Raw genomic sequence first — 26380 nt, forward strand, 5'->3', positions numbered from 1 at the left:
TAGCCACTGCTACATTTTGCCATAGTAAATTTTATATTGGGACAAGCAGTGCATGGGATTTCATATCAAGGAGTATGGGATTTTATATCAAGGAGTATATGAAATCCCATGCACTGCTTGTCCCAACACATACATCGGACAAACCAACAGAAGAATAAGTGCACGCATTGAAGAACATAAGAACTCAGTCAAAAAAGAGGAACCAACATCTTCCCTGGTCCAACACCTTAAAGCCACAGGACATGAAATTGACTTTAAAAATACCAGAACCATTGCCAAAAGTGAACATTTTAATAACAGAATAATCAGAGAAGCCATCGAGATAGAAAAACGCCCACACAGCATGAACAAGCGAGATGATACCTCCCGCCTACCAGCCATTTGGAAACCCGCCCTTATTGACAAACGACTCCCTAACACAAAAAATGATACCAGACCCACACTCACAAAAACCACACAGGATGTCACCACCACACATCCACGCAAAAAGCAAACCCAAAGCCACCCGATGATGAGGCATGACCACAAACCAGAAGCCAGACCACAGCTGCATCATTAGCCACTTTAAACCCCTCCAATCCATACATGAAGCAAACTGACACCCACCATGAAGATGAGGCACGACCACGAACGCGAAGCCAAAAAATAGCAAGGCAGCCCACCATCTTAAATCCCCCTGCAACTCAGACTAACCTGAGCACAACAAAGCCCCACCCAAACAGAACACTCCCCCAGCCAATCAGAGCACAGCCAACCCCCCAGCCAATCAGAGCACAGCCAAGCCCCTAACCAATCAGAACACACCTCCACCCAATCAGAACACAGCCAAGCTCCCACCCAATCAGTTCATACCCCACTGGCAGTTAAAAGGAAGAAACAGCTATGATCACACATTGCTCCTAGAAGCACGAAGCTGAAAACACCAGCCTGAAGATGACAAATGGGACTTCGTCGAAACGTCGCCAAGACACTTCCAATTTTATGCGGGAGAAAACCCGAATAACCAAAGACATACATACATACATACATACATACATACATACATACATATATATGTACACACACACACACATACACACACTTATCTGGAGGGGTTACCCACCTCCAAATATACTAGAAATCAATTTAACTCTGACAATCTCAAGATACCAAAACAAATTTATATTTCTTTTTCATGCATTATTACATTCCCAACAGCCATGAGTACTAGAACTTTTTCTTGTAGGAGGTGATTCAGATGCCTTAGCATTTTAGTTTTATTTTTTGCAACTTTTCTAAGTCTACAGAATCCTTCAGGAATGAAAGTTAGTATATGGTATTCCTAACGCAACCACATCAAAGATTTTTACAACAGGAGTAACCCAACAGGAGCAATTTAATTTTTCTCTTCTTTTTTAATGGTACCTAGCACAGAATTTTCCCCTATCATCTAATTAATCTGTGCTGCCTGGGCACAGGATTACACATTTAAATTGAAAGCATCATATAGTTTTTATTCAATATATTAGAATATATAGCTTTCTCCTAACGTAATATATAATTTTAAATCCATTACATATTGCTTAGATAAGTCCATACGAAAAAAATTCCACAACTTTAGTATTACCTGCCTAAAGAAGCCATTCCCTTTCTTCATGAATTTTAATTATAATGAATATAAATAAATCATATTCTTGGGCATAATTCAAATCTTACTGATTATTCAAAATGATCATGGCATTTTACAATATACTTATTTTTTAAAAAAACTCAACACAGATTAATTCATGGATAAGCAGAACTTAATCACGCAATATCAGTTTCATTTTTCTCCTAGAATCTTCCATTCTCCAATTAGACTAAAAGTATTAATTTTCACCAAATGGAATTTACAATTCCATGCAATAATCTTTGCCAGTTATCTTAGCTTTTCTTCATTTTAGCAGTGTTAGAATTGTTTGTGGTGAAAGCAGAAGCAGGAAAGAGATATGTTATTATTGCCATTGTTGAACAAATGAGAGTCAGAAAATCTTGGTAATCTATGGAACTCAATAAGAGATGTAACATTATATTGCAGTTGTTAACTACCTTCTTCCCACCATGAACTAAGTATAAGGAGAGAGCAGAGCTTAAAGATAATGGAATGTTTCACTTCATCAAACAGGAATAACTAAAATGTAATATTTCCCATGGATAAAACCTTTAAAATAGCTTTGCTGAAAAATCACAGGAGATAAGAAATAAACCCTTTGTATATTAGTCATGTTCCATAAATCATTTCAGAGCCAGCTTGGGCCAGTCACTCTTTCTTAACTCTAGGAAGAAGGCAATGGCAAACTACTTCCAAAATATATTGCCAGAAAAACTGCTTAGATTTGTCCAGGTAGTCACCAGGATTCGAGATTAACTAACTCAAAGGCACACATAAACAAAAATCCTTAAAAGGCAGAGCAGGATGATGAAAATAATAATGATGATGACATGGATTACTACAAATATAATTGCTAAGAGTTGACAATGACCTGACTGCATATAATCAGTCTAAGGACTCTAAGCTATATAGAAAATGACATCAAATCACGTTGAGGAATCACCCTTCTCCCATTGTTTCTGCCATCACGTAAGACCTTTGATGCGCTGAGCAGGTCCCATCCTTAAAACAGTGTCCTATGAAGTGATCCTTTTCTGTCATGGCACCTGCTCTCTGAAATAGTTTTCCCCTAAAGTTGCCCCATCCTCTTGCTATTTAAATGAAGATTTGGCTCTTTCATCAGGCACATGGTTTAGTATTGTCTTGGCAGGAAATTTTATTGATGAATTAATGTTTTAACCACAAGTTTTCATCTTCTTTCAGATTTTACCATATTGTATGTGCGACCCAGAGTTGTAATGAGATAGGTAACAATCAGCCTTACATAAATTATATTAAAAAAAAATAAGTACCTGACATAAATACTTAAAAAATTCTAGATAAGATCATCAAGCTATTTGTTTGCAAAGATTTAGAAAGGAACCAGGTAATTATTAGAAGCCAGAATAGTTCATTAAACATGGATCAGACAAGACAAATCTTACTACTTTATTTTTGACAAAGTAATTAGATTACCAATGACAGGTGATGGATTTGGTTATCTAGACTTCAATAAGGCACCTCATAAATGGTCCCTCTATCAGATTGATTCACACATGTTTGAACAATCAGACTCAATACAGAATCCTTAATAAATCTACTGTATATGTGCACAGATAAAAGTACATGGTAGTCTATCTCAGGATTCAGTCCTGGCCCCAGCACTTTTTAATATTAATGATTTAGAAAAGAGGATTAAAAAAAAGATGCTTATTAAATTTACAGACAACACAGAGCTTGCAAGAGAATTACTAACAAGGTCCCTTTCAGCTCTATTCTATTCTAACATTTCAGAAGACAGATTCAAAATGATATTTGGACATTGGGACATTTTCAATTTGGACAATGGACATTTTCTCAAAACAATGAAGTGAATGGCAAGAAATGTAGGGCTCTACACTTATATACAAAAAATCATAAAGGCTGTACCTAGCTGAGCAATAGCATTTGTGAAAAGAATCTGGGTACCTTGATAGATCATAGATTAAGCATGAAAAAAGTGACATACTGTAGCTGCCCAAAGTCTCTGTGAAATATTGGGCTGTATCAACAGAGATACAATATTGAGGTCATAGTAATAGTTCTGCTCTATGCAGATTACATCTAAAATATGTCAGTCTACATCTAATAATAATAATAATAGTAAAGTTGGAAGGGACCCCTCCAGTCCCCTAATCATCTTTGTTGCTCTTCTCTGTACTCTTTCTAGAGTCTCAACATCTTTTTTACATTGCGGTGACCAAACCTGGATGCAGTATTCCAAGTGTGGCCTTACCAAGGCATTGTAAAGTGGTATTAACACTTCACGTGATCTTGATTCTATCCCTCTGTTAATGCAGCCTAGCACTGTGTTGGCCTTTTTGGCAGCTGCAGCACACTGCTGGCTCATATTTAGGTGATTGTCCACTAGAACTCCGAGATCCCTCTCACAGTTACTACTATTGAGCAAGGTACCCCCTATACTATACCTTGCATTTGGTTTTTCTTGCCTAAATGTAGAACCTTGCTTTTTTTACCACTGAATTTCATTTTGTTAGATAGTGCCCAGTGTTCAAGTCTGTCCAGATCCTTCTGTATCTTAAGCCTGTATTAAGGCAAAATATTGTTTGCCTTAATATAAGGAGGATTCTAATGAAAGAATGCTGCAGAGCAGAATAATAAAAGTGGTAAAAGACTAGATTAAATATATAAAGAATGGTAAATAGAACTAGTTTTAAATATATAAACTTCTAAAGAAAAGACAACAAAGGACACTTCTGATTTTGAAACAAACAACAATTTCTTGACCACGAGAACTATTCAGCAAGAGAACAGTGTGACTTTTGATGTCTTAGGTGCCTCATCACTCAAGGTTTTCAACAAAGGTTGAACAGTCATTTGCCTGACGTGGTCTGAAGATAGCTGCCCTACTGGGTTAGAAGATTTCCAACATCTTCCAACCTATGATTCAACAAAACACTACTACAAATCATAAACACAGTAATGAAACATTATTAGCAATATTGCATCAATTGCTTGATCAAATTTGAATGCCTCTTATTTCACCTACAACCTATGACTTATAAAAATAATAATAATAATGATAATAATAAAGTTGGAAGGGACCTTGGAGGTCATCTAGTCCAACCCCCTGCTCATGTAGGAAACCCTATACCATTTCAGACCAATGACCATCCAGTCTCTTCTTAAAAACTTCCAGTGTTGGAGCATTCAACACTTCTGGAGGCAGGTTGTTCCACTGGTTAATTGTTCTGTCAGGAAGTTTCTCCTTAGTTCTAGGTTGCTTCTCTCCTTGATTAGTTTCCATCAATTGCTTCTTGTCCTGCCTTCAGGTACCTTGGAAAATAGCTTGACTCCCTCTTCTTTGTGGCAGCCCCTGAGATACTAGAACACTGCTATCATGTCCTCTCTCGTCCTTCTCTTCACTAAACTAGAAATAAACAATTCCAGCAGTCGTTCCTTATATGCTTTAGCCTCCAGTCCCCTAATCATCTTTGTTGCTCTTCTCTGTACTCTTTCTAGAGTCTCAACATCTTTTTTACATCGTGGTGACCAAAACTGGATGCAGTATTCCAAGTGTGGCCTTACCAAGGCATTGTAAAGTGGTATTAATACTTCATGTGATCTTGATTCTATCCCTCTGTTAATGCAGCCTAGTAATGTGTTGGCCTTTTTGGCCGCTGTAGCACACTGCTGGCTCATATTTAAATGATTGTCCACTAGGACTCTGAGGTCTCACAGTTACTACTATTGCAAGGTACCCCCTATACTATACCTGTACATTTGGTTTTTCTTGCCTAAATGTAGAACCTTACTTTTTTCACCATTGAATTTCATTTTGTTAGATAGCGCCCAGTGTTCAAATCTGTCCAGATCCTCCTGTATCCTAAGCCTGTCTTCTGGAGTGTTGGCTATTCCTGCCAGCTTGGTGTCATTTGCAAATTTGATGAGTTCCCCATCTATCCCCTCGTCCAAATCGTTGATGAAGATGTTGAAGAGCACTAGGCCCAGAACAGAGCCCTGGGGCACCCCACTACATACTTCCCTCCATGTAGATGCAGTTCCATTGAGGACCACATGCTGAGTACGGCCGATCAGCCAGCTACAGGTCCATCTGGTGGTGATGCTTTTTCTCCCACATTTTTCTATGTTATCAAGTAGTAGGTTGTGATCTACTTTATTAAATGCCTTTCTGAAGTCCAAGTAAATTGTATCCACAACATTCCTCTGATCCACTAATTTTGTCACTTGGTCAAAGAATGCAATAAGATTTGTCTGGCATGATCTTTTTCATTACAACCTACAACTCAGTTTTCAACTATTCATCCAAGAAAGTGATAAAACAATCTTTAAAGATCTTCTAAACAGTCTTCAGACGTCTTCAGAAGGTCATAGAACTAAGAGCCATCCTTGCTCACATGCTGTTTCAAAGGAAAGAAGTACTTATAGAGAATAGCTGCCTTCATGCCTCTTGTACTTCACCTTGTGCAATTAAGGCTCAGAACAGGCATTTTGTGCTTGTACAGACTGGGCAGTTAAAGTATCTGGGGCAGGCCACTTCAAAGGTTCCCAGATCTACATAGGACTTTATAGATGATAACTAGCACCTTAAATTGCCTCTGAAAACATAAATAGCCAATGCTGCTCGTCTATTAACATAGCTATATGACAGTAAAAAAGTTATTATTTATTTGATTAATCTTGCTGCTTAATTATATATAGTAATAAACATAATTTTGTGAAGTTTCAGTCAGAATAATTTTCTTAACATTTCAATCCATACATACAAATAGTTTAAAATTTTCAACTTTTGATTAGAAAAAGTGAAAGATATTAAAGCTGATGACACAACTGTTTCAAACTAATTTCTGAGCATAGTGCTTTGGAAGCTGAGTGAACACAGAAGAAGCACATAAATAAGGAAATAAGGAAAAGCATTTCCCAACAGAGAGGGAAGAAAGGGAAAATATGTACATCTTCCCACCGAATTCTGCTAAAAATATAAAAAGAGAAATCATCAAGTGCAAGAATAGCAACAACAGTAGCTGGCTAGAATCATGACACTTGTAAGCATAATAAATATGTTATGTTGAAAATTATATTCCTCCAGCCATAAAAGCATTTCTTAAAAGCAATGCATCAAAGTGATATTATAACTAAGTATAAACTTTAATACAAGCATTGAACATTATGATATAGGACTATGGAATTCTAACTAGATCCTATATATAAGTTCTTTCCAGTAAATTAACTTTTTTATTATAATGATTTTTGAACAATTGCTAATTTACTCAGTAATGTTCTTATATGCAGCTAATACCTTTCTTCAGTGTTCATCTACAAGTTCCATTTAGCAAAGCTTTAAGTCGGATCAGGAGACATCATCTTGCAGCATACTACTAATGTAGGTTAATTACTTATTTTTGTTTCTTAAATCAGTCTTGACCCTCGATGATTTCGTGAGCATGTCTATGTACTTTTCTTGGCAAGATTTTCAGAAGTAGTTTACCACTGCCTTCTTCTTAGGACTGGGAGACAGTGACTGAGCCAGGCCACCCAGCTGGCTTTGCACCTTTAAAATTGAAGTAGAATTCATGGTTTCACTGTCTCTAGCCTGATGCCTTAAACCTCTACAGTAAACTTCTTTTTCCTCTGATTAGATTCTTTAAAAGTTATTCCTGATTTAAGCTTTGAAAAATACAGAGTTCCACCAGAAAGCATTATTACACTAAAAATTAAATTAAATCTCATGGAAATGAAGGCTGAAATTGCCAAAACTTAAAAAAAAAAAACCTACCTGGAAGTTACACATAACTAATCCTACTGTCTTGATCAATAAAGATCCCCTCAAACTGATTGAGACTTTGTTTCTTCAGTAATTTAAACTTGTAGTTTCCTAGCCTTGTTCTAAGAAGCAGTTTTGCATTGCCTTCTTCTGATACAGGGGTCTTCAAACTTTTATGACTTGTGGACTTTAACTCCCAAAATTCCTCAGCCAAGGACCAAGTTTGAAGACCCTTGTTCTAATATGTCTTCAAGTAACCAATCTAGTCTACTGTACTGGTATTCCCTGGTAGCCTCCCATAAGAGTACTAATTTGTCCCAACCCTTCAAATCTCAGACAAGGTCAGCTACGTGCTACAATCAGTGTCCTAGATCAGTTGTAAATTTACAAGAATAAAATGTTAAATTTAGTGTTAATTTTTTGCCTGTCCATATTTAGCAGATTGTTATGACTACATATAATTGTTTATCTTGACAACTCTCTTATTCTCTGATCAACCTAGCACCATTTATAAGAGAACAAAACTGTCTTAAATGAAACCATCACAACAAAACCAACAATGTTTATGGACAATAAAATACAAGTTAAAATAAACTTGATTTTAAAAAAAACATTAAAGCAAAATAATAAAAAAATCTGAAGCACGGTCTGCTTCACAGAGGACAGGATTCCATTCTTGGGGCACTGTGTTGAGGAGAGCCCACTCCTGGCCATTACACAATAAACTAAACCTAGCAGCTTATTTGATCAGAAATATAGGTAGAACCATGGAGACTTACTCAGAAACAAACTCTTGAATTGTTTAGTATTTAAAATTTAATGTTACCCCTCAGTTCACAGAAGGCTTTTTGATCCGGCAGAGGCTTCTATAAGTAAAAGAAATTCAGTTTTTGTCTACCTTTCCTTTCTGAGTTCAACCCTTGCTCTTCTCCTGTGCATTCCTGTGGCTTAGGAGACCCTTTGAACAGTTTTAAAAATTATAAGAAAATACAAACATTAACTCTTTTCTTCTTATGTTCACAAACATACACAATGAGGCAAAGCATGCTAATGTAATGAGTAAAACATAATAAAACCATAGAACAGGATTTCCTTAAATAAATATTATTTATAAAGTACGCAAGATAAATGATAATTAAATATCTCGATATTTTATAATAGTAAAGATTTTTATCTTTTATTTAAAATATTTATTTAATTTAAAACATTAAAATACTTAATCATGTCCTTTTTTCATTTACATATGGTCATACTTGCCCCCAAGCTGTTATTTGTCCATATGAACATTTTCACTAGAGACCTGTAGATTAGGGTGTAAGGGATGGAAGAGAAAGAATCAAAATGACAGCATGGGAGAGGGCTAATGCAGCATTTTCACGCTGAATTCTGTTAGGAAAAACCTGTTTTAAATAAAAACAGAAGTATTTCCTATACTACAGATTTCTTGGATATAAAGTACTATATAAATAATAAAGCTCTGAAAACAAGTACAAGTGTAATATTATATTTCATAGGAAGTGTTACTACTTGATTCAACTAATTACTATATGTGAAAATTTTATTAGTTTTATTGCCATTAAAAAGATGATTATTTGTGGGTACTACTGTTTCTGAATATCTGAGATTCCATTATCTTTCACAAATGGTATTTTAACTTGCCCATGTATCAGTCTTAACCTTGACTATGTTGTAGTTATTTATGCAAGATCATCATCCAAAATAAGAACTTTAGTTCCTTGCTCATATCTAAGGCAACTGATATTATGTGATGTCATTCTAGGCAACTATACTTCTACACCAACGGCTGCTATTATATCACATTTTGCTTTACCAAAAGTTATAGTAGAGAGGATACAAAAGAGAATATAGAGTTGCAGCTTTCAGAAATAATTGAAACCTTCAATTTTGAATCTTAAGACAAATATTTATTGAGTTGTATAAAACAGCAAATCTAAAGTCCTTTCATACTATATTTAGTGTATCATCATGTCATATTACTTTTACATTCAATATAACAGTGAAAGTTGCATTTATTTTTATAGTTGGAATTACACGCTAAAATTGCTACTATTCAACATGTACAGGCATAAACATGATTATCTAGAATATTTTTTTTTTCATTTTTTGCATTCATTGTAAAAAGAATGCATATGCTACTATTAAAGATAAGTTGAACTTCAGCCGTTGAAAATTCTAATAAGCTCTACTATTTTCTAATTTGTTTGTTAATAACAAACTTATAAAATCTAGTAATATCAATATTGGAACTACTGCCTCAAAATATATTCTCTAGACATATGTTAATAAATATATGTGTTATGGAATATTTTATCTTAGTTGTGGTATTTTTTTGGTTTGCCTACTTTTGGTAGTTAATTTGGCCATCCAGAGTCACTTTCTCTGAGTTGTGAGCTATATAAATTCTTTAAATAAATAAATAATGAATAAATGAATAAAGCTATGCTCTAAGTTAAACTGACAAGATAATATCTCCTTAGTGGTTATAAACCACTAGCCATTGAAAACAAATAAAAAATATGCATACATCCATATCTTAAATTATTATCTATTAATTATGATAGAATGATATATGCATGTTGACCAAAGAAGAAATATGTAATGCAGCAGAAAATGGGTATCAGGACCATAGGAAATTGAACAACAATAGAAAAATGAAGACAGAATTGCTGAATGCTTTAAACTATAGAATGACACTTTATATATGTGTGTGCTTTCAAATCAGTCTTAATTCTGAAGAGCTACATGGAAAGTGGTTTGCCATTGCTTCCATCTCACGGCTAAGAGAGAGTGATTGGCACCAAATCACCCAGTTTTCATGATTAAATCAGGACTGGAACTCACAACCTACCATTTTCTAGCTAGTACCTTTAACCACTGCACCAATTGGCTCTCACGTAAGATTTTAGAAATACTAAATAAATCTAACATTCTTAAGAATACTAGGATTTAGTACCAGAATACTAAAATGAATTATATTGGGAGCAATATTGTTCAGTAAGTGTGATTTATACAGTAAGACACGATTTGAAATTGACAAAATACAAAGTACCTTAAGAGAAGTTGCACTTGACAGTCTAGCATATTTAGCCCAAACAAAACATGAAGCTGATTCATAACTATGCTATAATGCAAAGCTTTTAAAATCTCTGAAGTTTGGCATTATTTAATATTTAGTAGTTCTGAAAAAAAGTAAGACAAAGTCAGAATTATGCAGTTTTAAATTTCAACTACCTGAATTGTTAAAATTAGCCCACACGATTATAACAACTGTATGCTATTAAAAATTGTCTTAAAACTTAATATCAACAAATACATTTTACACTGGATGTATTTTTTTTTTTCAAAATAGCATTCAGTATGTAGAACAGTTTTGGTCAGATTCAAGCAACAAAATAATTTTAGGACAAATAAATATGTATGTAGTACTTAATGTTCCAAATTAAATCCCATGCAATAAGTAAAGATAAAAATATATCACTAATTGTGATGTCAATATTATATAAACCAAAATGCTATATAAAGAAATGTATTCTATACTGTATTCAGTACTGATTCTAATCTGGCATTTGCCACACATGCTTCTTCTAAATAGTTCTTACTGATTTCAATGCAACTTCTCTCAACAAAACAATGTTCAAAATACTTATCCAAATGTACAAACACATCTTGCAAATTACAAGTATATATGTCCCAAAAGAATTTTTGCAAACATTTGCCCTTATCACAGTCAAAAGTGAAAATAAATGATCAGCCATTTTAAAACTGTTTTTAAAACAAGTGCATGACAACAGCACTTCAAATCTGTAGTATGTATTGCCTTTTATGCTATGACACTGCAGCCTCTAAGGGTCAGATTAATTAAGATCAACAGCAGCTGCAGTGCAACGTGAGAAGTACACTGCCATAATTCCCACCAGTCTAGCCCAATTACCTGCAGCATTCCAACACAGGACAACTGACAACCTTCAAGTCTACCAAGTCATTCATTCCCGCCAGACTGGTGATACATAAAAGCAAACTGAACTCTTTCTCAGAATGGTTACAACTCCAGCTACACCTGCTGCAAAGTACAAACATTATCAAGTTTCTACAGATGTTGTTTAAACTGGAACTATGGCTAAAGGTGATTATACAAAGTCCTCATTTAAATCTCAACTTCACAATAATTTGTGCTTTCCAACTATGGGAACAATTCAATAATAAATTATTTTCTTTCCAACCATGTTAAGAATAAGACTATATTGGCATAAAAAAGCTACTGAATAGAGTGATTTTTTTAAAAAAATATTTTTAAATAATTTTCAAAACCTAGGTTATTTGGGAAATCAGGGAAAAAGTTAAAAGAAAAATGTTTTCCACTCATTTCAAAACAATTTTCTTTGGTAAAACACATAGCATTACAATGAAAATTTTGAATGACAACATTGTATGGTTCCTTTTTTTTAATGAACATTAAGAAGTAATATATCAGTTTTAAGTATTGATTGAAATAACTTATTATGAAAACATGCTAGTACAGAGTTTTATATTTATTTCTTCACTAGCATAGAACATGAATAAAAAAGAAAAATTAAACAGAATGAAGAATTATTCTAAATTAGATATCTCCCTTTCTAACAAAAACAAAAACCGCTACATGCTTTTCAACAAGAGAATATATATATATATATATATATATATATATATATATATATATATATATATAATTATGTATTGCTACATCTTACAACTATGTTGAAATAGAAATTTAATAAATAAATAAATATTAACATTTGAAAACCTAGCTGAAGTATGTGTCTTCTTTCAGTTTTGTCATTCTCAAATTTCAATAACTTAATACTGATATGTAACATCTGCAAAACAGAGACAACTTTGAGAAATTTCTCTACTTTACTCATTGATAATGTAATCCCAAAACACATTCCATTAGAAATCACTTCCAAATGTTTAGTTGCATATAAATACATTGAGCTGAGCTTCCTTGACGTAACTTGGCAGAATATATTATACTCAGAATATAGAAGCATTTTCATTTAAGAATGTTCCTTCAGGAATTCATAGAGATTGATAGCTTAATTGACTTGAAAAGAGAGCAAGAAATAACAGTTCACAAGGTGATACTTTAATCTTTCTAACACTGTTTATATATAAAGCTACAATCCTCTGCACATTTTACTAGAAGACAGTTTTAAGTTATACTCATAAACAGAAACAGTCATCAGACTCTTCTGCGGTCAGTATCCACTCTAAATACAAATAACAGACTTTTTTTAAAAAAATGTATGTTTTTACAAACGCACAATTCAACTTAGAACTGAAAGAATCTAGCTCTTCTTCAACAACAGTAAATGCAATCATCAAGTCCAAAACCCTAACCCTGTTAAATGTTAAGTCTTAACAACTATAAAATATATGGTAAATGGTAAAATTCCATTGGGTAGAAAAAGTCCAATAAAGAAATGTTCTATACACACAAAAAGTAAATCAAGGTGCCCCCACAACATATACAAAACATCAATATAAAACAAACAGAACTATTATTAGAAACAATCCTTTCATTTTTCTTAAAACAGAAAAGAAAAAAGAAAAACATTGTACAGCTGAGAATTATACCTTTGAATAACTTGTATTCAATGACTGGATATATAGATACAAAAGGAAAATAACTTAATTTTGCAGATCACAAGGCCCATACTGATCCAATTTGAATATTCATCAGAACTATTTTTTTATGAATCAATTTTCAAGTAGGTTAGCAACATCAATACAACTGTAATAATGTTCTTTTATTTAAGCAACATCCTAAAATAAAGAGAGGAAAGGCAAAACAAATGCTAAAACTTAAAAGACATATAATCTCATTGTTCCATTATGCAAAATAACATCTTCATTGGACACATCTTCAAGCATCAGACTGCCAAGTTATACAATCTCTTCATGCATTAGTTTTAAGTTTCAACTTCAATCTTAATTATGCATTTAATAAAAACTTTAAAAATAAAATCATGAAAAATGATTTGATACCATTTTAGATTTAACCTCTTTTGTTTTCTAAATTCATTAACATCTTTCATTTTTGTGCTGTACAACATTTTTAAAAAAGTCTTCAATCTGATTAGCTTGAGAATATGAACCTCAGACAAATACTGACATATAGTTGGCCATGTATCTGAGCATGCATTTGCATGTATTTAAGATGAAGCACAGAACAGGATATATCCGCACTTCGATTTATTGTTTAACATGACTGTCTAAATTTTCGTAAAACCCTCTCATACCATGCTGGATTCAGATGAGATACTAAAATCAAGTAATTTAAAATATTCCTTACAAAGTATAATATATCAACCCTCCCTCTCCCATAACTAGTATTTTAACTAGAACAGGGTCATATATACAATTGTCATATTCACAAGTACATATATAACAGCTTCTAGAAGAAATACCTATTGCACTTTATGAAGATGAATTTTAAGAAATAAAGCTATTAATTTATCACACAGAATGCAAGAAAATGTCAAACCCATTTACAGTTTATCAAGAAAAATGACCAATATTCAATCATGTCTCTTTTTTTGAAAAATCTTCATTTGGAAACAATTTGCACAGTAGGAAACTGTCATTAACAATTTATTTAGTTATATGCCTGAATAATGTTAATTATTCTGAATATCTGGCCAATTGCATTTAAACTCTGAATGAAAATTTTATGATGAGAAAATACAGTAAGTTTTAAGTACTTACATTAAATTTTTAACATAAATTTTTAAATTGCTTTTTTGAAAAAACTGTTTTCAGGACTAATTAAAACCATTATCTAAAGACGTATTTTTATTTGCTATGATCACATCACTATTTATCACATACAGTACATAATACAAACATATATTATGGGTTTACATAATTTTATTGCACAATATGCTCCCAATATGCACATAAAAATGCTTAAATATGAAACTAAGTATCAGCCATTTCTAGCACTAACAATCATACTAAAAGTAGTTCACAGAATGAAATTATTCAGTTATATAGAACTCTAACACATTAACTTAAAATTTATACTTAGAAATGTGAATATCCATTTTAATTTAAGAGTAGTATAATATTAGTATAATTCAACTTAAAATTTGGTTTGAAAAAAAAGCCAAATATTAACAGCTTAAAAAAAAGCTTAAAGTTGATTAAGATTTTTCAGGCTTATGGTTAAAAGGGAAACAATTTCTAGCTCAACTAATGACTTGAGTGCTTCACATATGTCCATCTCTTCAGGTAAGAATCTAATTCACGTACATCAAATTTATGAAAGCTATTCTATAGTGTAACTTCAGGTATTCAGTAACATCTACACCTGTTACAGATTACACAAGCTAACTCCATGCTATCATTTCCTTCAAAGGGAATGTGTTTACGTCACACAGGAACACAATGTGATAAACCTCTCACTATCCCTTTTGTATTTTATTAAACATAGGCAAAGCTTCTACTTTCAGCTGAAGCTTCAGCAAAGTGCCTGCATAAGCATCTAGGATTCAATTCAATTAAACATTTAATGATTATTTAAATTAAGGGGAAATTCTTGTAAAGTAGTAGACAAAAGTCTAATCTTGCCTCGCAGTATATACTTAAGTTGAATTTCTAATTTGCATAGCCAATCATAGCATCTGTTCCGTCACTCCATCATCTCTAATTAAATATCTTCTTCATGGATCATATAAATATGTGATTTATATTAAAAACTATTGTGTCCAAATTCAATTTAGAAGCTCAGTTATTATCTCAGAACAGTTGTTATTTTAAGTATTATGATCTGTACATTATGTGAACCATATATTGTATTTCATGCCTATCAAAAATTATGTAAGCTGTATCATCAAATTTTAAAACACTTCATTAGTGGAATTTCACCTAAACATATCTGTGTATAAAATCACAAATACTTAAGCTCAACATCTGTATCTAAACATAATGTAAACTTCAAAATGCAAGACTGCAAAAAATGAAACATTCCTGATGCTTCTTTCAATTACCTTCACAATTGCCTTTTAAACTCATTTTAAAATCCAGACATATCTCTGAAAACAATCAGCAAATGCAAAGCAGCTTTCCTTTCATTACAAGAAAAAAGGCCATCTCAATGCAAAGTTACCACTGTTGGAATTAGAAAATCAATGCACTATCGGGACTACAGCTGTTACTGCTATAAACATTAAACACTTGTTTTAATTTATATAAGGTAATCAGTATCTATGCAAGAATTCAGAATTTTTTAAAAAATATGTATATGATACCACTGTACATTATTCAGCATGGGGTGAATATGCAGAGTGTTAATGCTTATGCCCACAACTACATCAATTTCCTTTTCTCATTAGTGTCGATTATTACACAATAGGTTTCTATTAACTATCACAACTAAAATAACCAAATACCAAGGAAATATCTAAAGAGCACCACTTCCTCTCTTTTATTTTGACTAATATAAGTGAACAAAGAAATGAAACAGAACCGAAGTATACAGCAAATTTAAGGTTAAAGGCCTATTCTACAAGGACCACACAGGTTTGGTTTCGTTTTAACTTATGGCTTTGATTATAATATTTGACATTTTCTTGAACAAAATACCAAAGATGAAATCTAATTTTTAAAATATTTATTGGAATAACACAGTCGCTACTAGATAATAAGCTGATTTTTTAAAAAAAAAATAGTCAAATTCAGTATTTGTTCAGAATTATATTTGATAATTCACTTTACTATTAATGGTAGTGGGATGATTCTTTTTAATTATTCAGCAAAAGAACTGTGGTTTACACCTACCTGGGTAAAAGTCTTTGGATTTAGAAAGCTTGATAGTAGCCCCAGTCTCTTTCTGCAGCTGAACAATTGTCTGTCCTCCCTTACCAATTATAGATCCAGCCGCATAACTAGGTATGAGGACTTTTAGAAAATATTGGCCGTCCTCTGGAAAAAAAGAGACAAAAGGTTAATTTATTTTCCAAAACATTTTCTTTCAGAGCTATAAAATATGCCTTTATCTTACAAATACTAATACACCGTTCTTTTATACGGACTGTAGTTATTTAGCCAATATTAAATTAATCTAATATCTGTTCTTAAATTTGAGATGCTATGGGATGCAATGACCTAATTCAAGTTATAATTCCAGGCATAAAACAGTTCCTGTATGGCTCTATTTAACTTCATGTTAACAATAACATGAGCCAAAGTGTATTTCACTCTCTCTCGCGCTCACACACACACACACACACACACAGAGGCAAAGAAAATGATCAGGAAAGATCAAAGTCCTTAAAATTAAAGAAAGTAGAAAATTGTTAGAACTAAAGTCTATATATTGTTGCCCTATACTCTTCAAGTAATACACTGCTTTTTGTTAAATAACCCAGAATCTGAGGCTTTACTCAAAGTTATCCTGAAGAAAACTCAAAATAATGTGGTTATGATAATTTGCCCAAGTAATCCTGATATATTTCTTCACCATTTCTTGGTAGCAATGATCTCTTAAGCTCATTAAAGGACATTAAGAAGAATTTTTCTCAGTTAAAAGGAAGCTAAAACCCTGCTTGCATTTAAAAAGTGACTAATGTAAATACTTGCAAAGTAAGAGTTTAAAAAGTCCCAAAATAGGTAAGAATAAGTACCATGAATAAAACAACTTCCCCTTTATAACTGAACAATTGTACTGCTTCCTTCACAGAACTTACACCATCAATTCTATGGACTAGGAAAAAAAAAACTGCTCTGAGAGGATTGCATGTAAAAACCAACACACATTTTAAGACCCTTCTTTATTAAACAGCCCAACTTTATTTTTTTGTTTTGTAGCCACCTAACAGCAACCTCACTTTCTCTCAGAGTCAACGTCCCAGCTGGTACAGGTGCATCCTCCTCCCCCCCCAACATTATACAAACGTTAAATACATCAGCTATCTACTTCTGTTGTTTCTTAATGCTGGATGAATAAATTCACCTCTGCCTCGGTGCATTGTTATGAAGACTCCAGTGCAAATGAATAGAGGAGATGCTGGTCCCGTTATAACTCATCTCATCCAGGAAGAGCAGGATGTTAACTAACAAGTCACCGCACCAAGACAGACAACTCCCGCCCTCCCTCCTCAAACCTCTCTCTGACACACACACGCGCGCTTACACACACCCCATCACAGTGACCCAGCCCCAGGAAGCACAAATCTGTGCAACATTTTCCATCGAAAAGGAAAGTGGTGCCAGGAAATAAGACAAGTTTTGCTGCCGCTGCCGCCGCTGCTGTTTAATCTACCTGGCGACTCACAAAAGGGGGAAGAGGGAACAGGGGGTGAAAGTGCCTTTTTTCCAGCCGCCATTTATTCGTTTAGTTCTTCCAACTGTTACCACGCGTGCAAGAGGGTCGGTGAAAGAAGACTTCTGAGCTCCTTCGCCCAGAGTGTCAAGGCTGAAAAGCCCCCCCCCTCCGCCCCGCCACTACGAATATGTGAAATTAAAATAAAACAGGGCAGCTAGATGCTTGAAAGGCGACGCCATTTTGATGAATGATAACATTTGAGAAATAAGGAATGTTTGGGGAAGGAAAAGAGGGAGAGGCGAGGCGAGGAGGCAGGTAGGAAAGGGGAAGGTGGGTGGGGAATTGGGTAGTGGCAGGAGGAGGAGGAGGAGGGGAAAATACCCACCGCCCGTGTTGGTCCTTTTGGTGCTGCCGGCTTCAGGGGGAGCTTCAAGTGGTCTTTTCCGAGAGTCCGGCGGGTCCAGGTCTATGGGTACCCCAGGATGGGTCCCGTTCTGCTGGATGGGAGCTGCCGCCATCATGTTTGCTGCCGCCGCCGCTGCTAGAAGGATAACTGGCTTCTCCCTTCGGGGTGGGGGGAGCAGGGAGGGGGAGGAGGAGGAGGGGGCTCGTCCCGCTTCTTTCGCTTTTCTTCCGTCCTCTGAAATTTCAAGCTAATCTGCGAAATCGATCCGTCCCCCCCCCAAAAAAAAGATGCTTTCTTGGAGTGGGGGTAGGCGATTGTTTGTCTGGCACCGGTGAAACGGGGTGGAGGGGGGGGAGAGACAGAAAAGAGAGAGGAGGAGAAAAAGCAGGCTGGACGGCTGGCTGAAGGAGCAGCTGCAGTGCAGTGCCAGCAAAAGCTGAGGTTAAAAAAAAAAATAAAAAGGGGGAAGTGGGGTGGGAGGGGAAGCAGAGACAAAATAAGGGGAGAAAGAGAGGTAAGGGAGGAGGGGGAGAAAGTGAGGCGGAGGAAGGAGAGGGGAAGCGAGAGGAAGAAAGGAGGGGAGAGCGGGGAGGAGGGGGAGAGCGAGGAGGTGGAGGGAGAGAAACTGGATTCAGGGAATGTGCCTCTGTGGCCCCTCCGGGATCCCCTCCCCGCCTTTTCTCTCCAGGCGCTAGTCGGGCGCTTGCAGCTGGCGAGGAGAAGCGACGTCCGGAGCCGAGAAGGGCTATTACTGCTTTCGCGTTCTCACGCTCTCCCAGCTGAAGAGTCTCAGGAGCACTGTCGGGCTAGACTCTGTCAGGAGTTGCTTGCTGAGTCTCTCTCTCTCGCTCCCTCTCTCTCTCTCTCTCTCTCCACCCCCCCCCCTTTCCCGGCCGCGCTCTCTCTTTCTTTCTCTTTCTCTCTCTTTATCTCTCTCTCTCTCCTTCCAGCACACACTCATTCCAAAAAACTCGGGCTCTCGCGACTCGGGTTGTAAGGGGAGAGGGCTCGCCCTAGCTTTCTCTTGCGGACACTTTCCGAGCCCAAACACTCCAACGGGGAAGGGAGGGCAGTGAGGTATGTATTTATTTACGTATTTATTTACGTGTGTATGTGGGGAGGGGGGTGTATGTACAGTATACATGTGCAGGCCTTCCAGAGAACAGGAGAGCTGACCCAATCGAGGCGAAGAACTTGAGGCTGGGCTTGGAAGATTAAGCCAAAAAGACAGCGAAAGGGTGCCTGGTGGGTACAATCGAATCCTGTCCCTGGCTCTGCTAAAATGGGATCATCCAAGAATAAATAAAAATAGCCGATTTCGATTTATAGGGAGTCCTTAAATATAGTCATTCTCCAGTTCTGGCTGCCCCACCTTAAGGAACTGAAGGCAAAATTGTGTTGGGCCAAAATAGTTGACCCTGTACTTTCTGTGATGGAGTAGCATAGTAGGAAGGAGGCACCAAATTTCAACCTTGTTCCCTTTCCTTCTTGCCATATGAATAGATGCTAGGCTAGATGAGCCTTCTCCTTTCTCCAGTATTGTGCAAAAAGCAGGAAAACAAACAGAAGAATAGAGTAACTCTTTAAAGCTGTCAACATTTCCTCTTATTTTTCTACACACTTCCTGACTTTCCAGCAAGCATCTTACAAAGAGAGATGTGTCAACAGGTAGAAGATTTGGACATGCCCATATGACTGCTCCTCCTTTGGTATTCCATTCTGAAAGGAATAAAGGGCAGTGGAATATAGGAATGGCTTCGTTGATGTCCCCTGCACACCAAAATAGCACTTTTAAGTGATGATTACAAAGTACAATTACTACACTTCAAATTATTTATATGCATTTTCACTCTGGAATCTATTTGCTTCCTTGTTTTCTAGTTGGGCAATACCCAATATGAGCTGGTTAAATCATATTTAGTGCTACAATATTTTACCAAAGCTCAAAAAGACAAATTACTACTAGAGAGAAAAAAAATAGCTTCTTTGCCGTCACTGCTGCTATCTAGTGGTTATATGGTTTTTTGAAGCCCAAATATATTATCACTGATTCATCCAGTATTGGATGCTTATTGAAAACCTTCCAGATGGCTGTTCATGTTAAGAGATACCTTGTGGATATCTGGATAAAAAAAAGCCAGTGTATTACTTTATGTTATTCTTTCCATGAGATCCCTAACATGTTTCCTTGCTCATGATTTTTCTCTCTTTCCTCTTTCTCTAGGACTTTACAGTAATTAAAAAAAATACACTTGCTCAACTCACTCCCTGCTGGCAGAATCCTCATGAGTAGTGCATTTTGTACAAATTGCTACCCCTAACTTATATATCTTTACTATCTGTTTAGCATTTAGAGAAATTGATCAAGTTTGGGCCAGTCCCCTTTTGCTGTTCACAGAAAGAAGATGACATGGCAGAAATGATTGTTTGTACTCTTTGGGGGAGAAGTTTCACAGGGCCAAATAAAGCAAAGATGAGATTCCGAAAGACAGTATTGTCTTGCGTACATGTTTTCTCTGAGCAGTTTGTAATTCTTTTTTTTTTCATTCTAGCACCTAAAAGGTTTTCAAGCTTTTGCTCTTTTGTACTATATAAAAAGAACGCAAGTAAATTAAAAAAATTACTTTACTTCTTTTTCTGGATAATTTGGCACTCCCTATTCTTAAAAAAAATGTCTTCAAGAAAGAAAGGATGGGTAAGCAATTGCAGACAGATTGTTCTTTGCTATCTCAATTCTTGATTTCACAAGAGAGTGAGCTATAGCTGCCTTGTGGTACCATACTGTGTGAGAAAGGGATAGGCATTACTGAACATGGTTCATATGAGGAAACAGATCAGGCAGCATGGCTGTAAATAAACATAGATTCTAGTACTTGAGAAATACAATATGTAACATTGGTAGTTACTACTTTTTTGTATATCAGTATTGAATTATTAATCCTGAAAAAGGAATAATTAAAAGTAACTTCAGTAAAAAGGAAAAGTGGCTAAATAATTCTAGAAACAATCTACCGGTATATTTTCCAGCAGTGACTTGTAAAAGTATTAACTACATACAATGGTAATAAATATATCAGGTTTCCTACTTATTTGAAGCATTTTATTGCCCACACTTGAAAAAGTAAATTCTAGAATGGTACATAAAAGTAAATAAAGCATAATTTGTCTGATGTGCATAACCTATACTCACTGTAGGTCCCAGGGCATTAAAAGCAAATTGCAGAGAGATGTCTATCTGCTGGGTAAAAAGTTCTGTTGGGCCCCAAGATTAGTCTCAGAATGCAAAGATGGCCATGCTATTTTATTTTTTTTTCATCCTGTTACAGTAATGCAATTGTCTTTGTCCATGTCACCTTTTCAGAATTATAGATTGTCATTATTTGAAAGTAAATTCTCATTTAAATTAAATTAAAATTCTGTTCGCTCATAACTAGATTTAAAGTATAGAATTATATTTTAATGTGCACTCTTTGGATATGGACAGAGACATGTTAGTTCATTCAACAATATTCTCATATTTTCAGATGGTTTGCTCGAAACCACAACATAGGAAAATTAACATTTCATCTATATAGCAAGACTTGCTAGTTTTAGTAGTGGAAACAAACAGCTCGAGAACTAAATTCCCACCGTCAATTCTGGTATTTTTGTTTTGTTTTTGCAACTGATGCTGTTGTTTTCCACAGAAATTCAAGTACCTCAAATCCATGTTCTAGATTACATGTTGTATCCAAAACTGTCACTAAAAGTTTTCATCTTTAACTGAAGATATTTGGAAAGTACAAACCTCATAATTTTATGTATGATGAAGAAGTGGTCAAGAGCTCATCCTTCTCAACAGTTCTAAAAAACAGTATCATATCAGCCCAAATATTCAGAACTAAATGCACAATATGTATTATGGTTTAAATGTTGTAAACTTGAAACCAAAAATAAAGTGCAACTGAATATTAATTATCTACTGTCATATTTTATCATTATGAAGATGTCATTCAGATTTTCTTCAAGCAGCATAATGTCAGACAGGTTTATAATGGTCATTGGAATATGTACCAGTTTTCTCATTCTTCTCCTAAGAAATCTGGGCTATGCTTTTAAATCAATTTTTATTGTGATAATAGTGTTTTCAATTCCCTTCCTTATTTGTATAGCACTTAAAGTATTTATTTGTATGGTATTATATATGTTTAGTATTTAAACATGCTTTTGCATAATGACGAATCACATAAATTATGTATACTGTATTGGATTTGATTTAATATCAGCTTTTTTCCCAATGTTGTGCTGAAATGTCATCTTAAAAAGCACTTTGGAATAGTTTCATCTTTGGAGAAGAGGTTTTTACTTTTGAAAGTAATTTAAACAATGTGTATTTGTCTTATAATTTTAATGCCACCTTTACTTTACAATAGGATCGTGAGGGGTAGAAAAATAACCGGAAAAAAAAACTAATTTACAAAAAGCTATCATCCATAAATATATAGCCTCAGAGATAGCCAAACAGCCACGTTTCTTCCAAATAGTAAGCTGACATAATCCATACATTATCGTATGCTGACAAGATGACATAATTCATACATTATACTCTATTATACTCAGAATTAGCTTGATTCACATACATAAAATGCTAAAGCATAAACCAGAGTATTTAAGTCTCATTGGTGGAGTTTATACAATACAATAAGCCTAATCATTCATTCTCTGAAATAAGGCACAGAATAGTAGCAGCCTTCATTATGGAAGTCATTCCACAGTGGTCCCACAACTCAGCCTGGTCCTCCAACAGCCCTGTGATATAAGATTAGTTGCCTAAAAATTGAAGCAAGAAATATGGTACAATGTACAGTGAGACTGTTAAACTAGATTACTTAGGTAGCTAGTGTCATTTTGAATCCTATCATTGAATATTTTCAACCCAGGTCTATGATTAAATAGAAGTTGCTTTTGCAAATCTAAAACATGAGCCTTTTAACAGCTGTTAACTAGTAAAGTCTTCTCATGGATGTTAATATTGTTTGGTTTGCTTTTTTCATATATGATTTACCTGAAGACATTTTGTCACTTTAGACAAAAAGATGATCTATAATTAATGAGCATAGATCTCCCTGTAAACCTGTCCCAATGAACATGGTAATGTTTACAAAATAATAATAATAATAATAATAGTAATAATATAATATAATAAATAATATAATAATGTCTCCAGGCACTGCCACGTCCACTATCCAGACTTTTTTGTCTTTCTTATCGACAATTGTTAAGTCTGGGGTGTTATGTTGCAAACAGACAAGCACCTGCAACATAACACCCCAGACTTAACAATTGTCGATAAGAAAGACAAAAAAGTCTGGATAGTGGACATGGTAGTGCCTGGAGACAGCAGAATAGACGAGAAAGAACTGGAGAAGATAACAAAATACAAAAACCTACAAATAGAAATAGAAAGACTGTGGCAAAAGCAAGCAAGGGTAGTACCAATAGTAATAGGCTCCTTGGGTGCAATCCCAAAACAACTGGAGCACCACTTGAACACCATTGGCATTGACAAATTCACTATTAGTCAATTGCAAAAGGCGGCCTTAATAGGAACTGCTTCCATCCTGTGACGATACCTGTAATACCATCAAACATCCACATCTGCCTATCCCAGGTCCTGGGTAAGGACTTGATAGGTAGACAAAATGCCAAATCCAGTCTGAACATCTGGCTGACTGTGCGATGATCCATAATAATAATAATAATAATAATAATAATAATAATAATAATGTTGGAAGAGACCTTGAGGTCATCTAATCCAACCCCCTGCTCAGGCAGGAAATCCTATACCATTTCAGACAAATGACTGTTCAGTCTCTTCTTAAAAACTTCCAATGTTGGAGCATTCACCACTTCTGGAGGCAGGTTGTTCCACTGGTTAATTGTTCTAACTATCAGGAAGTTTCTCCTTAGTTCTAGGTTGCTTCTCTCCTTGATTAGTTTCCATCCGTTGCTTCTTGTCCTGCCTTCAGGCGCTTTGGAAAATAGCTTGACTCCCTCTTTGTGGCAGCCCCTGAGATATTGGAATACTGCTATCATGTCCCCCCTCGTCCTTCTCTTCATTAAACTAGACATACCCAAGTCCAGCAGCCTTTCCTTATATGCTTTAGCCTCCAGTCCCCTAATATTTGTTGCTCTAAATATTTAGTCAAATTTTTAAATCAGCTAAATTAAATTCTCTTTCCCAAATTTAAAGTAATTTTCTCATTTTAATATTAATAGGCAAATTATTCCATACATAAATGATTACTATTTATTACATCTGTTACATAATTTCTTAAGGGTTGTACTTCGGTTTTCACCTGAGAGTATATTATCTTTTCATTCAGATGTATCTTAGCCATCATAATTTACACAAACTATGGTTAATAGCTATTTGTGAATGTAAACTACACCTTGGAAATAACTGCATATAATATTCTAGACGCATACAATAGCCTCATAGCGAAAATGGAAAGAATGTAGTTGAGTGGAAATGGTAGAATCTGTAGTCTAATGTTTGTAACACATCATGTGTTCTCTATTATTGTACAAATACCTAGAGAAAAAAAAAACAAAGTAGAAATTATATGATTGAATCCTGCTGTTCTACAAGAGATACCTGGAGATCTGGGTCTTTCTTCAGGAAAGCTAGGACAGAGTAGGCATATGCTCTCAGAGATAGCTATATTTAACTTGAAGTTTTTCTTCCCTTGCCATTCTCATCATTTATTAGAGATTTTTATGTTGTTTTTTAATCCTTTAATCCAAATCACTGACAAGGGGCAGTCCTGGAAATTAACATTATGAATATATTAAAAATAAATAAATAATGATTGCAAGGCCTCTTTTGTAAATTCAGTTCTTGCAGGCCCCAGACCTTTTTAATTTTAAATAATCATTGTCAATTTTAGTTTATTCAGCAAATTATGATTAATAAGTTATAATTTAAATCAATGTATGAATCCAGCATAATTATGACAGTACAGGACATGATTATAATGATTCCATTTTGATTCCTATCTTCCATAATTTTTATTAATTTAACTAAAATTGTAATATTTGATAATAATGAATTCCATAAAACTGAACCGCTACTTTGTGAATTAATAGTAATTAAAAAAACTCCATAAAACAGCTAATTTCACTGGATAACCATGTCTAATATTTTTTAAATGAATGCTTTTTCTCTTTTCATTCACTGCAATGGGAGGTATAAAATTTCTATCTTTATTACTTTTGCCTATTTTTTTAATAGAAAATTTTGTCAACTACCTTGGCATTTTACTACACTTCTTTGCACTTTTTATCAATCTGCAATAGTTTTAGAGGAATTATTTGTATAGATCCCTATAATGCCTTTATAATGTCTTATCCTTTATTTTCTGACTTATTAAACAATTCCTAACACTGAATTTGATTTTTTACTACTGCAGCAAATTGAATTGACATTTTTATTGTGCTTTTAAGTAGTATTTCAATATCCTTTTTTTAGGGTTATAACTAATTTAGAACCCAAGAATCAAAATATGTTTATTTCTTTAGCTATGGGCAATATAAATAAAATAAACTGTCAAATGTAAAAATAATTTAATAAATATACAAATCAATTATTTATTGATAAAAACAAATAGTATATAATATATTTTGTATGAATAAAATTCTAATTAGCAGATTGTCAGTAGTACATGTAAATTCAGCACATGAAGTACATTTACTAATGTTGGCTGATAACATTTACAAATTCTGTTGATTTCAATACTTCCAATAATTAGTTATAGAAAATAAAACCTCATTTTAAATGATAGAATACTTAGATATTTTTCCTACCACAGGAATATTCTCATATATTCTGAAACAATAAATTGTACAGAAAATGAAGACCCCTATCCTATAAAAGGAAATTACTATATTCTTAATAACAGCAAAACAGCTCTTCTGTCAAAGAAGTTTAAGTATCTGTCAAGCAATTCTCTAGTGTCTGCTTAAACATAAACAGCCTGTACTATTTTTATTCCTACCAGTAGAGATAGATCTTTCCGGATAGCATGTTGTTTTTCATTTTAAACTCTGCTTATTTCTCCTAGTGATTCAAATTGAGTAAAGTGTTCTTGAATTAATTTTTTGAAATCCAAGCAGGTAAACTAGAACAACTACACACACAAACACATACACACACACAGAGAGAGAGATGCTTCTAGAAATAATTTTTAGCAAATTGGTCAGTTATTTGTATAATTT

The 26380-nt window shown here is 34.5% G+C and overlaps 1 protein-coding gene and 1 long non-coding RNA gene across 6 annotated transcripts in view; one reads left to right on the top strand and one right to left on the bottom strand.

Moving 5' to 3' along the window:
- The window catches only part of NOVA1 (NOVA alternative splicing regulator 1), a 129655-nt gene extending 111068 nt beyond the window's left edge, over window positions 1-18587 (bottom strand). Inside the window, exons 1-2 of one of the 5 annotated variants that reach the window (XM_039336003.1) lie at window positions 18104-18587; window positions 16233-16376 (exon numbers count right to left, since the gene is read on the bottom strand). In XM_039336003.1, the coding sequence (XP_039191937.1) occupies window positions 16233-16376; window positions 18104-18239 (280 nt within the window). In that variant the 5' untranslated portion in view covers window positions 18240-18587. Of the gene's footprint in view, window positions 1-16232; window positions 16377-17406; window positions 17541-17715; window positions 17895-18103 lie in introns of those variants that run through there. The other 4 variants (XM_039335985.1, XM_039335993.1, XM_039336013.1 and 1 more) reach the window with 4 other exon arrangements.
- A 489-nt stretch (window positions 18588-19076) lies between these two features.
- LOC120304919 lies at window positions 19077-20615 on the top strand. Its single transcript, XR_005555877.1, has 2 exons — window positions 19077-19201; window positions 20349-20615. It is a non-coding gene; the product is annotated as an uncharacterized LOC120304919 (long non-coding RNA).
- Window positions 20616-26380: the final 5765 nt, after the last annotated feature.

The sequence above is a fragment of the Crotalus tigris genome, unplaced genomic scaffold (genome assembly GCF_016545835.1).
Source record: "Crotalus tigris isolate CLP2741 ecotype Arizona unplaced genomic scaffold, ASM1654583v1 scf7180000017546.9332058, whole genome shotgun sequence".
In the NCBI taxonomy this organism is placed as follows: Eukaryota; Metazoa; Chordata; class Lepidosauria; order Squamata; family Viperidae; genus Crotalus; species Crotalus tigris.